General features: G+C 43.3%; 1 protein-coding gene across 2 annotated transcripts in view; it reads left to right on the forward strand.

Moving 5' to 3' along the window:
- The window catches only part of fgf13a (fibroblast growth factor 13a), a 68,621-nt gene that overhangs the window by 16,249 nt on the left and 34,080 nt on the right, over positions 1-18,292 (forward strand). Inside the window, exon 3 of one of the 2 annotated variants that reach the window (XM_068708143.1) lies at positions 9,605-9,772. The exons of the other annotated variant lie outside the window; for it this stretch is intronic. Within the exon in view, the coding sequence (XP_068564244.1) occupies positions 9,605-9,772 (168 nt within the window). The remainder of the gene's footprint in view (positions 1-9,604; positions 9,773-18,292) is intronic. 2 annotated transcript variants of the gene reach the window in all.

Consider the following 18,292-nt stretch of genomic DNA (forward strand, 5'->3'; position numbering starts at 1 on the left):
GCCAGTGATGCACCTACTGTTCTCTGGTTTGTTCTACGACACGTTCAACCCGTGTCAGCTGTGCAACTCGGCCACTGCTGCACACAGGGTCTTTCTAAAAATCTGCAAAATCACTAATCACTAATCTCGATTTCCTAGTTTAACCGAACTTTCCAAAGTACAGCATGGATCTATTTATACAGCTTTTCTGGGTCAGATTAACTGCATTTCTGGGTTGTTTTCAAGTCCTTGCTTGAAATCAACAAATTTCCCATGTTGCAATAAATACAATTTTGTAGAATGTCTGAAGGATTAACATTTCTATTTACAACGTGGAGAGTTTTGAGAAACATGTGGTACGAGTAGTGAAATTAAAATAGAAATAGCAAAACACCATTAAATTGCAAAGTTACTGAACGTGCAAGAAGCACATGAGGATGGAACAAGAAAAGGTTCGTCTGATTGGTGAGCTGTCCCGTCACTTAAGTCCAACAAAGACTACACTGTTCTGGAATAACCCGGTTTGTTCCGATCCAACTCCTCTCTTGCTGTGGTTCCCATCAAATGCCTGGCTGTTTATGCAACTTGAAACAAGCAATGAAGGGGTGTGTGTGTGTGTGTGTGTGTGTGTCTGTGTGTTTGGATTTTGTCCCTCTTAAAATGCATCATCAGGAAACTGAGCCATCAAACACTAATTCCATATTTTTGATGATTCAGATAGCGTTGGCGTTAGCTGCTCCCAAATCTCCTCTCTCTGAATGCCTGGATTTCAATCCTTTATGTAATGCTGCATCAAGGCCAAGCTAGTTGGGACTCTTGGATCAATGGGAATTGACAGTGTGTTCTTCACTCGTTAATATAGCAGAAGGGTTCGCCATAATACCAGCGTAATCCTTTTCTCCGATCATGTATTTTATACGTTATTCACTTGTAAGGAGCTATTGTTCAATCCTCTCGCTCTTGTTTCTCATTTGATCCTTTTTGTTCTTCTCTTCTGGCAATGTTCACCTCGTTTTGTTTAACCTCCACAGTTTATCAGTGAGACACAAACAGGAACACATTCACTTTTACAGATGAAGTCATTATGAAAACATAAACTATTCACAAAGCTCACCTTTAAAACTCTCCGGCGTCTCCAAACCCCTGATTACTTTCTGTTGGCTGTGAGCTGATTTCCTCATAAATAAACATATGATTTAAACTTATTATAAAATGATGCCCAATATTAGTTGGTTATTAGTGGTTCATCAGGGATTGTATTGTTCATTGGAATTCATCTTCATCTGGCAGCAAAGGACAATTACAGTCTTCCAGTCAATAAGTCATGCAATGATGAAAGCATACACACACACACACACACACACACACACACACACACACACACACACACACACACACACACACACACACACACACACACACACACACACACACAATAATAAAGTAACTTAAGAGTCTTATTAATAGTCCATTTCTAAATTAAACCAATAATTTCATCTTTCATTCTAATCAGAATTAATTATAAATAATAATGCATCTCATTGTGAAGGGAACTTTTATAAATCCAAAGTAAAAGAATCTGATATAAGTGTCAACATGGCTGCTATTGTCCACTTCAACTTCATACCTACCTGTCTCTCGTTTCCCTCCTTCCTGTAATAAGTTACAGATTTTAAACCGCTGTGGTGCTGAGACTCAAACCAAAGCCGTTTTAAGGTCACCCTCCTTTCTTCCGCTCCACCTCTTCCTCCTGTTCTTTACCACTGTACTCATGTCCTCACTCCTCCTCTTTCCTTCTCCGCCCCCTCTCCCTCTGCTACCTTTCCGCCTCAACTAACAGGAAAAAGCTGTACATGTGCATAGATAAACTGCGTAAAGCGCGTTTGGTTCCGCTGCCCATCTGGGATCTGATCTGGTTGGCAGAGGGCAGAGGAAGACGCCGCCGTCCACGTCCGCTCCGCCAAGGACTGTGTTCCTAGCGGAGACGCTCGGGTCTAGGAGGGTTATTTGGTTAAATCATGAATAAAGAGGCTTGTTTAATGGTGATATGATCATATGGCGCTCGTGCGCTGAGACATCAGTAAGTGCACTGAGGGCTGTGTGAGGACAGAAGGTTGGGGACGGTCACCACTGCTCCTTCTAAATAAACTTTTCCTACTTTATAATGCTATTTATTATCAGTGGGTCAGGAATAGTTGATTTGACCGTATTTGATGCTTGTCACCAGATTGGATTCTGATCAGACCTCCGTGTTCTGACTGCAGATGTCTATCTGACGTGCTGCTGCTCGGACCATCCATCTCCATCTCTCTTGCTCTGAGCTGCAGGTCTCACTCGGAGATTGCCTCGTGTTATGCAACTCGCTAGACGTAAGCGCTCTGTTGGCAGAGAACATTTTCAGTTTATTTTTTATTTTTTTTCTGTGTTGAGAATTTATGGCCACTGGGCCAATGAAGGACACATTTGTGACTAACTTTAAAAGCGGTTTATACATTTCTGCAGTGTTTATGGAAACTGTAAAAGGTGAATTATTTTGCTCTCCCAGTGTTGATATAATGGCAGGTTTGATTCAATACATAGATCCACATATTTCTAGTGTAATACTATATCCCAAAGTGACTCATAGTGTTGCTCACTCTATACCTTGGCTTGGGAATTCAGAGGAAGTCTATAAACAGTCTGGTTTCTTCAGCATGAAGCAACAAATGTCGCTCTGTTGAAACTAATTTCACCTTTTAAAAAGCAAATATTTGTCTTTCGGTCTTATAGGCTTGTAATGACTACTTAATTACTTTCCACAGATACAATTTAAATCTATTAATTCATTATTAAAAGGTTTTTTACATGACTGAATTGATAATGATGAGTGGATTCTGATTATTATATCCACCGTCTCTCTGTCGGTGTTTTGGTAAACTTAATACCTGTTGTCATAATAAAGAAGTACTAGTTAAGAGCATCATCGTAACGTATGAGGTAATATACTGTACCAGCTGCGTCTACTGTGTATTTTTGTACACAGTGTGTGTGTGTGTGTACACAGATGTGCGTGGGTCCAGTCGTGTTACTTATTTAGAACTTAAGTGAACACACGCTGTGAAACACACCAGCGATCCGAGCACTGGTGCGCTTAGTTCACTCGTTCTCGATAATTCTGCGGAGGAGGTAGTCGACACTGTGCTAATCGTCTTACGCATAAAAGAAGACAGATGTTTCCTATTAAAATCCTTGACTGGAGATGAACCGCACCTCATAAAACACGCTGTCAGCTGCTGGCAAATCACAAGCGGGACGGACAGGCAACGCGTCCTTCCGCCCTCACAACCTTCTTGTGTGACGTTTGACAGCAGGCGCAGTCGACCTGAACAGAACACGTATGAATCATACGTGACTTTTGGAGCGGATGTGACATATATCATAAGCTACTTGGTATCACTTTCTGCTCAGGCTTTGTTGATCCTATTAAACTTGAACCTCCTCTCACAATGTTTCAGTCTGACTGAACTCAAAGGCCTAATAATCGGCAGGCGGTGGTATATGACGCTCTACAATCCTATTTGCTCTTGTCAGCTGTTAATTGCTGTGAAAGGGATCCTTAGCATTAATCCGCCTAAGCAGGAGTGTGTGTGTGTGTGTGTGTGTGTGTGTGTGTTTGTGTGTGTGTGTGTGTGTGTGTGTGTGTGTTTGATCCCTGTCTGTTGACACGACATCCATGATACATTTAAATCCACGAGAGAGAGGGAGGTTGTGTGACTGACGATATGCTATGGGGAAGCTATGGGTTGTTGTAGGATATATTATCAGCAGGACATGACATCATTTCTGTACACTTTTTAAAGAAGACAATATTTAATCGTCCTGCAGTAGCCGGCATGAACACACACTGCTTCGGAGTGTGTCCAAGCGAACACGACGAAATTAGTTGTGATTTTCAGTTTTTTTCTGTTCAGCTTCTTTGCGTCTGTTGTACTTTATCTGCTGTCACTCTGCCATCCAAAGCAGCATATTGAAGCATTTGAATAGTAAAAAGGTTAGAAAAACAGCGGATATGTATGCGTGTGTATGGCAGAGGTACAAAGACAGAGTGAGCGAGTCTCTCTACATTGATTTTTTTTTTCTCTCAACAGATGCATTCCAGGGATTTAAACCTCCGTAATAAAACTATTGAGTGCGTAAAATAATTTTCAGGGTGAAAAGGTGAAACAAGAACAGCTTTTCTTTCTGTCTCTTAAATGAGCCTTAAAGAGTAAAGGAGGTGTGTTTTCTAATGTTGCATCATGTGGGTGAAACAGAACACGTACTCTGGTTTAAAAGTGCAGTATCTAATATTTGATTATAAATCACAACACAATGCAATTGTTACATTGAGACTTTTACAGTCCAAAAGGGATTCTTCTTGATAGAGTTGGGATCATTTCAACAGCTCACGGGCCACAAAGGTTAGAAACCGCTGAAATCACACCAATGTGTTCCGTTCTTGTACAGCGTGAGAGGGACTTAGCCTTTGGTGTTAACTGACCATAGTTTTTAGATGTGCTGCTAGATATTATAATGACACTTTGAGTGCTTAATGGACTAGTGTGCCCATGCTTTTGACCCTGTCTCATAATTTCTAAAGAACACAGATTAAACTGGAAGCCAATTGAGTTATAGATTTCCCTTTGGTGCTTAAAGTACAATCAGGGTGGAACTATTCTTAAATCAGAGTGACGTTCTACACGTCTATCCCACCGCAACACACATGGCACACGACGTACAGTACATTGCTGACTCATCAAGTGGGAGTTGCATGACTGTTGACCCTAAAGCTGTTAGAATGAGGTAAAACGAGCTCTTTGCAAAGCCACTCTTTGAAGCTGGATCCATATGATCATCGGGCCTTTGTCAACGGTTTCGCCACATTCATGTCTGCAGACAAGCTGTACCGGCAGGCAGTACAGCCAACCAACCACATTTCTGATGATGGGGCTTATACTGTACTGTATGTGACAGTGTGTCAGAGTAGAGGTGGCCCTACTCAACATGGTTCTGTGCTTCATTCCCAGGATTTCCCCTCATCATACAGCCTGCAGGTGCCTCAAAGGTCAGCTCCATACGTCTGAATATAACCCTGTGTGTGTGTGTGTGTGGTTCATGTTGCACCATTGGGTGGGAGATGAGAGGAAGATGAGACTACTCCACACAGTTTTCTTCCAGATTAATAAATATAATAAGATGACAGGCTTTCCTCGGAGGATAATTCATAGCTTTTTTTTTTTTTTTTACACTGTGTTAATGGATTGCTATATTGCAAATGCAATACAATTCGGTCATGGCTACAGAGCTAGAGAGCCATGACCGTATTGTATTGCATTTGAGTAACGGCCACCCTTAGTGGAAATTGTTTTCCTGTGCTCTGTTATGCAGCACACTCTCCTTATATTAATGGAAGTAGATTCCAAGTAAGTTCCAATAAATTACCCATGGAGCATGCCCACATTTTATATAAAAACATACTTTGTTTGACATTTTCCACTTTCACATTTATTTGAATTGTCATCACTCTGGTTATCCAGCGCTTAATGATTTTGATTGCAAAAGGCTACAATATTTGTCCGGAGCTGTGTCATGTCACACTATAGAGCCTTTGTTTAGAAGAAAAAACTGCCAAGCAACAAAGAATGAGAGAGAGAGAGAGAGAGAGAGAGAGAGAGAGAGAGAAACATTCAGCTCAGAGGGATGAAAGAGCATGAATAAAAACGCAAGCTTATTCTGAGTTTCAAAGAAAACCTCAAGTTCAAATCAACTCACTTTCTCCGCTGCCTGCAAGGTGACTTACAGCCGAAATAAAACTATTCTTTCCTGAGATGTACCAAAGGCATCCCAGAAGACAATGTGCTAGATTCTGCTCCTCGTAAAAACCACATCGAGGCCACGGCTATTTTCGAAAAACGCAAACCTCGGGCTTCACACCCGTTTCTGTGCTTAATTCTGATTCTAATTTAGTGAGTGTGCTATTCGTCAAGTCATGATGAATGTGTCCCACCTTCCTGACGATATAAGCCATGAGTAAAACGGTGCAGATTGCTCCTCACATGTGGAAGCGTAGTGCATTTGTCGGGGCCCCGATGGTGCTTCAGTTGATTGCACACGTCCTTGAACCCCATCTGAACACGAGGCAGGTGGCGTTTATGAGCCTGGGTGTCACTGATGACGTTTAGTCACTTTAAGCCTCGCTCTTCTGTTCTCACACTTAAAACACAAGCGCAGCATATCACCTGCTTCATCCTCCATACGGTAAATACTGCACACGCATACTACGGCCATAAAGCCTGAACTAAACAGATGAGCAACTCACCGAAGACACGTCTCATCCCCCCCCTTTCCTCCTTCTTTTTGTATCCATTTCTCTTTAATGTGAGATTTATTCCCGTCAGAGGAGCAAGGACATCTATTGCTAGTGTGCTGAAGGTCCAATGTGGCCACACCGGTGCCTGTAGATCACCAGCTATTATGAACCCGGCTGACAGCTCACTCTGAGTGGGCTGGTCTTGAGAGTGAGATCCCAGGTCCACGCCGTGTCAATCACGCATCCTTCAATCTCAATATGCGCTCTTTATCAAGGCTGGAGGCAAGGATGAAGGACACGGGCTGTAAAAGATGGCGCACACGCCTCCTCTGTTCGTCCTCTCGGCCCCGCCGTCACTCATTTTTTACGACCGCGGATGAGCCGCCAGTTAGCGGGCTCATTAATGAGCGCCGGCTGGAATTGGACATTGGCTGAAGTTGTAGAGAGTCTATTCTCCCCATCTCTCAAACGCACCTTTTCTACCTCAGCTACGAGCTCAGATAGGGATGAAAGAGGGAAAACAACTGCGGAGCGCATTAATGATTGTGCCAGTAAGCAGTTTGAAGTTTGACCCTTTGCCAACTAACCTGTGGATTTGTCTCAGTGCATCTTCACACCTGTGTTGTGCAGGAGAAACAAACCCTTCAGTATTTGTTTGGGGAGGAAAGAAGCCGATCAAGCAACAGGGAAATAGTCAGGATATCACTGGTTTAAAGGGAGAGTTTGTATATTTTACTTTTTTTCTACTCAATGTTGTTTTATAGATTTTATTTACAGTCCACGAATAGACCACACGGTAGAAACTGTGTGCAGTTTACAGGTTCTTATAAAAAAAACACAACAGGGAGGCTTGTGTCAGGCAGCGGCTGACCCACTGGTTAGTGGACCTGCTCCTGATGACATGTGAGAATTTATCTTTGGATCCGTCTTCAGCACCTGCGCCCAGGTTTATGAGCCCTGCTAAAGGTCTTTGTGTTTTTTTCTGCAGTTTTCTACAAAATAAATACAAGACGTGTAAAAACATATACAGCGATCTGAACAGCCATTCATGTCTTTCAGTCAGTTTCACTCTGAAACACTCACGTTGAGATCAATAAGAGTTCCGTTCAGTTGGTCCATCTGGTACAGGGAGTTTATTTTTGTTTCAAAAGAGATAACTTGCGATCATCTTTCGTAAGGCCTACTTGACATCTTTGTCAACAACCATCTTTCTCAAGTTGATGTATCTGCGGCTCTGCCAAACCAGAATAAAATCACTCTTGGGACGGCTATTTATTTATTTTGTCAGTTCAAGGCTCCACTTCTTGATGTGTATGTCAAATCAAGATATTCCTCTATTTTGTGAAGGCAGTTAAGTTAAGTTACATATCATATGCTTACAATAAAGTACCTTCAATCCTTAAATTAAGTTGCTTTAGGTTGTACAGTTGGGGGTCATCCCCCATCTCTTTAACCAGTTTAAATCTGACATAATTCTATTCTGCACTCTCCTGTTAATTACAGAACTTTACTTCAATTAAGACCTATTTGGCATACTACTATACTCCAATGGAGAAGCATTCAAACTTAAATAAAATACACCAAATGTTCGCGTGTGTTTAAAGGGGATTTATGAATGAAAGTAAACCTACAACAAATTACCAGGTGTTTTGGCTTTTTATTTCCAGGATGAGTGTGTCGGGTTTATGAATACCGAGCAGAGATTCTTTGTAGTTTACAGCTGGTAACATTGTGTCCACACATGTCTGATCATGACCCAATAATCGGTAGATCAGTAATAGTCAAATAGCTTCAGGATTCATTCATAAAACACTTAAATAAAGCACATAAACCTTCACTTGGACTGAAGTTATGATATTGTTGTTTTCCTTAAATTTCCACCACATTTGTAGTGTGTACACAGTGTTCAGTAACTTTAAATTCTTCCTGTCCTTTTAAATACTATTTAAGAACAATATCAGTTGGACCCATGTGCCTCTAATACACGTGGTCTTGCTTTTTTATTTCCTGTATGTGTTTTTGTTAGTGTTTGAGACACAGAAGGAGAGAAATGTGTGCTTCTTGATCTTATTTCTCTCTGCGCCCTCTGTGTGAAAACGCAGCGCATGGAAGTCAGTGAGTGGGAGTCTGTCTACATAATGTTAGAGTTTATATTTAGTAGTTTAGTGTATTCTTTCCGGGAGAAGAAACTGTAGTCCATTCATCTTTCAGCTTTCTGAGTAAAGCTGGCTGAGGCTCACATGCGGTACACGATTGTGATATTATCACAGTATGAGAAGAGTGGATATCGGGTCATCAAGAACAAATCAGTTTCAACGCGATTCATGAGACCATTTCTTCTGGTGGGTTAAGTTAAAATGAAATTAATTACGCTGGTCACACACGTCATAAATAGAGGGGGGGGGGGGGGGGGGATTAAGAATTGTAATGGTCCTGATTGACAGCCTTCTCTACAGTCATTTTCATAAAGTAGTAAATGTGTCAGAGAGAGGCACGGCACTCAAATCCATTAGGAAAAGAAGATACAATTTATATGGGTTGATTCTCTTGTAGCTAATCCATCAACAGAGAGAAAATAGGTCAATGATCGAAGCCAAGCAGGGACTGTGCCCAGAAGAGGACGGACGCAAAAGACCCGATACATACAGACAGAAACAAAAGGGCTTTTCACAGGATCCCACGGTCCCTACAGACACACGAGCAGAGCCACGCTACAGTACAGCGCTCCTTAACGTCGCTCATAGTCTGCCTGCCTGCCTGCCTTCTCATACCGTGCACACAGGGGGGCCATACTCACCCACCACCTGACCTCGGTCTCAGTGGAGCTGACTACACACACACACACACACACACACACACAACCTGTCACTGCTCAGCCGGCTCCACAGTCACCTCATCAAAGCAGCTCATGGATCTGTGTCCACCATAACACTGACATTGAACAGAATTGTTTCCTCCTCCCTTTTCCTTGTGTTATTTGATCACTTTTTTCCTTTTTTTAGTGACACAGGCTATATTTAACGCAGCCCCCCCACTGTTGTTGGTCGTCTTTAATTTGATTTCTTTTGTGAACTTGGTGTTCTTGATCTATTTCTTTCTTTATCCTCTTCTGTCCCTCTATTCTCTCTCTCTCTGTCCCTCTGTGCTATATTACTGTTATTCAAAGCTATTGCTGTAGCTAATATGTGACGTATTATCATTTGCCTGTGTTACTGCCTTGTGCTGTTGTTTGCTTGTTGTTTCTGTGTGTGGTGAGTTTTTCTAACCCCAGTTCATTCTGTTATGGCACCACCGCAGTCCAGGATGACGCTGCCCCAGGTACCCAGGAGTACATTATGTTACGGCAGGACTCCATCCACTCTGCGGATATAAGGAGTAAAGGGTCCCCCTTTCGCGCTAAGTGTCACGAAATCTTCTGCTGCCCGCTGAAGCAAGTCGTCAACAAAGAGAGCACAGAGCCCGAAGGTTTGATCGCATCCCCTCCTTGTTTTGATTTGCTGATGCTCCTCGTATCCCCCGCCCCCCCGCCCACTCCCATCTTGTTTTCCCCTCTCTCTCATATTCTGTGTGAACTGATAGTTCTCCGCCCCTCCAACCTAAGTTCTCTTTCATTCCTGTCTCATGTTCTTGGAGAGCATCTGGTGTGTTTCTGCCCCTTTCCAGCATGTGTGTGTTTGTGCACGAACGAGTGTGCGGAAGTGTGTGTGTGTGTGTGTGTGTGTGTGTTTGAGCATAGTATAAGACTGAATGCTTAGGGCATGTTTGCTTGCAGAGAACCTGTAGGAGGGCATCTCTCCCTGGGATACTCCGGCCTGGGTTTGTACTGTATGAGTGTATGAGAGTGTGTGTGTGTGTGTGTGTGTGTGAGTGTGTGTGTCTGCCTGCACACCTCTTACGTTGGACTGAGTGAGGAGCATAGCATCTGTAGCCCCTGCCCACCCCTCTCTACCCCAAACCATTAACTCGGTCATTGCCACCCTGAGGCACATGCACGGACCAAAACAAAGTGCAAAAAAATAAAAGGGGTAATAGATGGAGGCAGCTGCTGCCCTAATGAGTTCAATGACTGGGGCAATCTCAGTATGTGCTTCCACTTCAACTCGCCTCATAGAACAAAAAAAAGGTGAAGCGCTTTTATCTTCCTGTCCTGAAGACGATGTGAGATTGAAATGTGTTATATTCATGACTAAATACTACTGATCTACTTAGCTACAGACTCAGCTACCCCCCCCCCCCCCCCCCCCCCCCATGCATCCTATGTCTCTTCCTGTGGCTCTTGATGGCTGCATCCTACCCCCTCAGTGCTTCCTTTCCTCCTTCCCTAGCACTTCTTTCCCTCCTACTGCATCCTTGTCCTCCTTTACCCCAACCTCTATTTCCACATATTTTGTGCTTGTAGCAGCATGACGACGATATGCCTGCATGCATACAGTACACTGTTTATGTTATCAACTGTTGTACAGTTAGGACAGGCAGTAAAGTAAAAAAAAAAATAAAATAAAAAAAGATCCTTTTACTCCCAGCATGCTTCCTTACCCTGCACTGTCTGGCACTCAGGCTCTTTGACTGCCTCATTTATCATCTGTCCCTCGATAAGAGTGCTGAGATTGTAGAAATTGCTTTCCTTTGCAGACTTCCTGATAGGTAAGATATGAATTATCTTGCTCCTGATATGTGTTCTGCAATGTATTGGTGTGTCCTCTATTGAATCTAAAAGAGGACCCCGTTTGGTACAGTAATGCTACACTTTAGATATCAGTTAACCTGTTGATGGATGTCTGTGTGCCTGCTGAAGGACTCGAGCACATGCACTTATCCTTGTGGGAGCGAGAGAGGGAGATAAAGCAGAGGAATACTAGCGGAGGTCTGGCTAGAAAAGTACAGATGTATTATTCAGTTTGGCTGCAGCTCCAGTTGGACGTGACTGAATTTACAAAGGAAGGAGGGGAGACTACAGCTGTTACGTAAGCCGTTTGTGAGGACGTCATTAATGTTGATGCATGATGCAGATGGAAACTCTGTTTAACCATGTAAGGAGCAGCCCCCACACACACACACACACACACACACACACACACACACACACACACACACAACAATATATCCTTGCTAATATGTGTAAACAACAAATAAACACAACATACATATTGAAATAGTAGAAGTTGATATATTTGCACATATTTATTTTGTAAGAAATGGTATTTGATATTAAAATGAAAAACAAGAAGTGTGTTTTGAGAGATCTGCGCAGTAAAGTCAGCCTTGTCACCATGGCAACAACACTTCAACTCCTTTGTGTTGCACTTATTAAGGATTTTAATGGATTAGATCATTTAGCTTCATGTGCAGTACAGTTTGTAAGTCAAAGTGGATTGCAACACACACACTCTTTCTTCAGTCAGGAAGTGTGGTTGGTTGTCTTAGATTTAGGTTGTTTATTACACTATCAGTAGGAAAAGGCGGTGTTTGTAAGATGTTGTTGGTGTGTGTTCAGCTGAGATGCTAGAGTGCGTCTGCTGCTGTGTAGATGACGGCGACAAGTCCTCTGAAAGGTACAAATATTAAGATCTGACGAGGCTTTGGCAGAGTCGGTTATCCGCCGTATCAAGTCCTCGGAGTCTAATTCCTCTGATGCATATCCCAGCAGCACTGCATTGAGGTGGCTGGTACAGAGAGCCAAGATATTGGTTTCAACAGTCACCGGAGATGTGCTCGTCAGAACAACACATCATCGGCACACAGGCTTGGGCTCTGGAGTTTAATTCATATCGGTTCATCTCTGTGGAGCTGCAGGGAGCATAAGAACTCAGACAGAGAGCGCTGGACTTGCCTCCTCCATCCTGAGGTGTGTGTGTGTGTGTGTGTGTGTGTGTGTGTGTGTGTGTGTGTGTGTGTGTGTGTGTGTGTGCTGCCCGCTGTCAATCAGCTGGTCAGACAGTTTGTTATCCATCGTGAAAGTCACTTTGACACGCTCTTCGGCTGAGTCTGTGTCACCGCCTCTCGATTCCTCTTAATTCTCAAATCATTCTCTCCTGTCTCTCTCTCTCTCTCTCTCTCTCTCTCTCTCTCTCTCTCTCTCTCTCTCTCTCTCTCTGGCTCTGTTCTGTTTCTCCACAGTGACAACAAAAGATGGTGCCCGAAGGGGCCCGACCTGTGTAAATATCCCATTCATAATTCAGACGACTGCAAGACTCGGTGTTTATAGTTTCAGGCCACAGACAGACAGATACCCATAAAGAGATGTAAACACAGAGGTATAAAGGCAGGAGCGGTATGTGTATGTTTTCATTTGTGACAAGATGACTTTTAAAATGCCAAAAACGACTTAGAAATAGAAATAGATAATTGTCTGACATGTGTTCTCATTACGTTGAGATTCCCATTAATATTAAAAAGGTTGGAAATGAATGGGGCTGTCCCAAGTGAGGTTGTCAGGGTTTAGAAGTGATCTGTAAGAGTTATAGCTGACCCAGCTGTTTTCAGCATCACGAATGGAACTGAAAGCCCAAACGAGTCCTCTTCCATCGTTAGTCTTTTCCTTACAAAATGTTCTCTTCGTGTTTCCACTCACTTGATTTAGAGAACTCAGACGACGGAGAACAAGCGCCGTGGATTTTGTCCCCCTGCTCTTAAATTTGCGAGCACATTGTCACATTGTTCATACAGGCACTAAAATAATGTTTGAACACTGACTTGAAAATTGTGAACCTAACCTTTAAAGCATCAAACCGGCAGTTTCGTGTGTTTTATATCCCTTATCTACAAGTCACATAATAATTCACATTACTGCTGACCTTTTGCTGGAGCACACAGTAAATTGTTCGGTTGACTTCCGACCCTCGGCAGCATTTTGGATCTGCTCATTTCACTGCAGCTTGCAGAAATGTGAAAGTTGCTCCAATAGCAATTCATCATAATGAATTTTGTATCGCTATTACTTTATGATGTTTATGTTTTTGTATGCAAATGCAGTTGTGAGAAGGGAATGTTTTTGAAAAAAAGTTTTAACAGTGCAGGGAAGAGCAGGAACATTTTGAGTGGTTGAACTAAAAAAAATGTCATCAGTAATGTGATGCGTCTCTTACAGGCAGAATGAAGTACAGCACCTGTGTTGCTCCACATTCACGCCGCTACCTAATTGGTTTCAGCCATATTGACGAAATAACTCATCTGCTGCTCACTCAGCCAAGAAAAATGTAAGCAGAGGAGCAAGAGGAATGAATAGTAGCCCCATTCAGCTCCCACACCCGATGTAAAATGCATGGCGGGGATGCAGCACCAAGTCGACAGAGTGCAATTACATTTCGGGGGGGGGGGGGGGGGAGGGGGGGTCCAGCCCCGCTCCTTGTGACAAAGTGTCCCATTGCAGTGTCTCACTGAGTCCTGCACACTATACTGCAGTGTTGACGGGAGACAAGCATGATGCAGCCTCAGGATGCACTCGTGCTCCAATAACAGCTGGCTTAATTTTCTTTTCTTTCCTCTGCAGTCTTTCTGCATGAAAGCAACAACCCTGTTTGTCTAAGTCAATACATAAATAGACTATGCATGAATAAGTAATGTTTATGATAATGTGATTTGGTGCCTGGAGAGACGAAAGCTGGGAGGAGAGTTTCAATGTCACATTGGTTCTGCTGCGCTTACCTATCACGGACGCCTGGAAGTGTGCATTTAGCCACATATTGAAGTTTTAGCACGAGCCTCGACTTTAAAACAGATGGCCAGTGAGTGAATACGCTTCAAGAATTAAAGCCACAGTGAGACATTATCTACTATATTTACTTATTTCCTCAGATTAAGGCAGAAACGTTGCCACAGTGTTCATTTCTGGCTTGGCTGGAGTTTAATCTGAAGGCATAAACAAACAGCAGGAGTGGGTGTTTATGACAACATTAATGAGAAACTACTCAGGAGACCAGCAGAGAAGTGAAGCACACTAAAGTTTGCCAGGCCTGTTACGTTCCATCAGTGTCTATTTAATTAACAATTCTCACGCATTCGCCTCCGCATCCCAGGTCCAGAATTAAAAACATTCTATTCTGTTCAGAAATGGAATGAATGGATATCAGGAATGGTCTCTCTAAATTCTACCATCCCAGGTACTGCAAGTCACCTAAACATATTTAAAAATCTCATAAAACCAATCAGATGTGTGAATTGGAGGGGCTACATTACACAGTGGTCTTGATAAACGTAGCATATTTGGCAAATGATCAACTTTTATGGAAGCGTCTGCATCGTTAGCGTGTAACTTTTTAGCATAGTACACAGCTCATTGTTGTTCATCCTTTAAAAAGGACTGGAAGGAAGAGCGCAAGGAAGCAGAATGTAGTAGTAAACAGTCCACATCTGTTATATGTCATATTTTTACAGTGCATGCTTTGAGGGTAATGTTTATAAATTACATTACATCATTTGTCTCATGTTAACGGCCTGAGAAACGACTGCCAGTGAGTAAAAAAAATCTGAGCTCAACATGAACCATCTGTAGAGGAGTCAGGTTACAGTAACTGTGACACAAGCAAGTGTGTAAGTTTTCCCCGGAGTGAACAAGCGTTGAGCTATTTAATTGGGGCAATGAGGCACACTGCTGAGTCAGCGCCACATTAATGGGGAGTCTCGCAAAGTGGCTCCAAACAGCTGCCAGGATAGAGATTACAGATACACACAAAATAGCGTCACATATTAGGGAGAAGACGTTTAGTAGATAATATATTCAATGTGAACAAATACTGAATCCTACTGTATAACATGTTATATCTGTGATTTTATTAGAGAACGTTTCGGATCGCTCTTTTGCTGCCTGTGACTGTGACCTTCTGTTATCTTCGCCCGATACCCTCCTCAGACCTGGTCTTAATAAACCTCATACTTTGATGAATGAACGGAGCAGACGTCTATTTGTCAATTTTAATGTCACGCTATTAATCATTTCTTCAGAAGCTCCCAAACGGTGGGTCGTGATATGAACGTGTTTACAAGTTGTTCCTGAATTTATGGTCAACTTTGGCAAAATACGTGCAGCGAATAACCAACACTTTTTTGTTTTCCTGTAGCTTTAATTGATTAGGGAGTTACTATCCTGTGTTGTCGGTATCACCAAAGTCGGAAATTCCAAAATCCTACATACGGTATAGGAGCGTGAATGAAAGTAGAACCCAGACCAGTTGTAAAGCTTACTGTTTTTAATTGAAGCAAGTTACATTTTGGCCTTTCCATACCTACATGTTTCTGCACTACAACTAATATTGTGAAATATGACGATACATACGATCCAACTTGCAAAATTCTGACAACTCGAGATTGGACACTTAGGATTGCACTTTGACTATTGAAGGCCTTAAAAGCTTTGTAGCCTTAGCGTTACATTAGCATAGAGTGAGAGAACAACAGGCCAGTTTAGCTGACCCATGCAGACAGTTTAAGGGTCATCGGGGGTTTTGTAAAGACCTTGCCTGCTTCATCTCCGAGAGCACAGAGTAATGTGCCAGCCTGCCGGGGCCCATGTTGGCTGGGATTCGTTCAGACACCCAATTTCTCCCATCATGTCTCCTGACAGCCCCGCAAGAGAGGTCTTGGCTCTTCCACTGAGCTTGACGAAATCCAACTTAAAGACCAGAAAAGTTCTGCCGCCCTCCACACGCATGGGTTAAACACACTGTACAGTGATATGGACAGATGTTGGATCCAAGTTGGTCAGCTTACATTCAAGAACCGTTGGTCCAGAATGGGATCAGACTCCTGTTAGATGCTGTGCCGCTTCCTTCCCCATCACCCTCTTTGGTTGTGTTTTTGTGTGCATCACTAGAGACTCAGTTTGTTTGTTTACTTCCATTTCAATGGTGGTTAAATGTCTGGAAAGTGCCGACTCAGGGATCTGTGTGCTGCGCAATCTCCTCCCCAACTTTGGAACAGCAGCTACCGTAAAAAAACAACAAGAGCTTAAAGCATTCCCACGATATTTAAGCATTACAATGATGTGTTATAATTGCTGTTTACATTGCTATTCTGCAATTATGCTCACAGAGGTTTGGGGTTTCACACCTAATCGGTTTGCTTAACCGTACCGCTCCACAGCTTTATACAGCTAAGTGACAATAGTGTATTCTATAGGCAGGTGTGTGCATATACAGTATGTGTCATAGTTCGAACACTCAGACCTCTTACTCTCACTCAAATTTAGGATTTGTATGTAGAAGTATCATCACACGGATCTTTTATTAAAGACGATGAAACTTATGCCTGAAAAGAGGTCGCTGTAAATGTATGTGCCAGAGCAATAGATGGGTTACACATAAATAATGCATATTGTTAATGAAATGATAATTCTTCAACTGTCAAAGAGAGTTCCCTCTCGCTTCCTCTCCCATTCATCAGTTCCCCCCCTCCGGCATGCGTTACCGCTCAATAAAGTGTACAGTGCTCCTCCATTACCCTCCGCACTGATGGAAGTAAGTCACTTTCACCTCCAACAAGCTCCAGCAGAGCGTAGCGCTCCTGTGCCATTACAGCGTTGTTGTTGTTCTTCATTGTTCTCAGACACGCCCTCAGCTGCTTGTCTCACATCAGTATGCTGTGAACATGAGGCCCGCGAGTCATTATCTTAGACCCAGATCTAATTTCGCAGCATGTATGCAGAGCGACCGAGCAGGCCGGGGCATTGGACCGAATAAACAACAAAGAGAGGCATGGAGAGACATGGCAGGCTGCATGCTCACATACAAACGCACACGCATACGTATGCACACAATGGCAGTAATGAAGGCAAGCGACAGCACATAAGCAGAATCCTAAAAGTCCTAAAAACACAGCATCCTCCATCCTCTTTTTATGAGGAGACTTGCACTTGTCTAATACGCATTTCTGAGCTTTGTGTGTGTGCGTGCGTTCTCCGGGCGCTACGGCCTTATGGCAGCCATAAGTGTTAGCTCGCTAATCCACCGGCTGGAGAGACAGTCATCGAACATCTCATCAGGACCCGGCCAGCAAACATTTACAGCTGTCTCTCTCTCTCGCTCTCATATTTTTCCCTCTCAACCCCTCCCTCTCCCTCTCTCCTCCTCTCTCTCTCTCTTTCCCTCTCCCTCTCCCTCTCTCCCCCTCTGTGTCTCTCTCTGTGTCTCTCTCTTTTTCTCTCTCTTTTTCTCTCTCTCTCTCTCTCTCTCTCTCTCTCTCTCTCTCTCTCTCTCTCTCTCATGTTTTCTCAAAAGGTTACAAACCCCTGTCTTCATAAGGTCATGATGGGTCAGAGTGCTACAACGTGAACCCAAAAAAAAGGCAACTACATGTTACTGACGTGTTGCCCTAGAAATTATTGCCTCCTCAACGTATGAAAACACTAACACTTGGCTCTGCTCTGCTGGTGTGTGTGTGTGTGTGTGTGTGTGTGTGTGTGTGTGTGTGTGTGTGTGAGTAAGATGTCACAGGCCTCAGATGCATGTTCAGTGTGACGTAATGGGGAGCAATCAGGCAGGAAGTCTGTCAGCAGTACAGATGATCACACGTAAACCATCATCACAACAGGCCAGTGACACGCAGCCTCACATCTCTAATCTGCGCCCTCCGACAGCCAAAGCATTGCTTAATATGTCCTAATCTCCACATGTTATGCACTTAATTGCAAACACACGCAGTGACCCCGGAGGGGGCGTGTCACAGGTCAGGCCCAGATTCCTGCGAATCTAATCCAGCAGTACTGAACTTGTTCTGACTTGTTGAATAGGAGCGCGTGTTTGCGGCAGCTTCTTCAGACACAAAATACCACAGCAGCTGTGCTGCTTGGGGAGAACTTAACCTTCGTAATATAATATGAGCCCCAGTCATTTGTACTGATCCTTCAAATCGGTAGCAGAAGGCTCACTGCAATCATTCAATCATGTTAAAGCGTGACCTCTGACCCCCTGCACGCCACATTGGCCGTTCTTGGCTGTGGGCGCTGGCTGATAGATGGAGGAGCCCAGAAGAACTAAACCTCCGTCACATTCT

The sequence above is a fragment of the Cebidichthys violaceus genome, unplaced genomic scaffold, assembly GCF_023349555.1.
Source record: "Cebidichthys violaceus isolate CVI_PGR_0920_01 unplaced genomic scaffold, fCebVio1.0.p SCAF_134, whole genome shotgun sequence".
NCBI lineage: Eukaryota > Metazoa > Chordata > Actinopteri > Perciformes > Stichaeidae > Cebidichthys > Cebidichthys violaceus.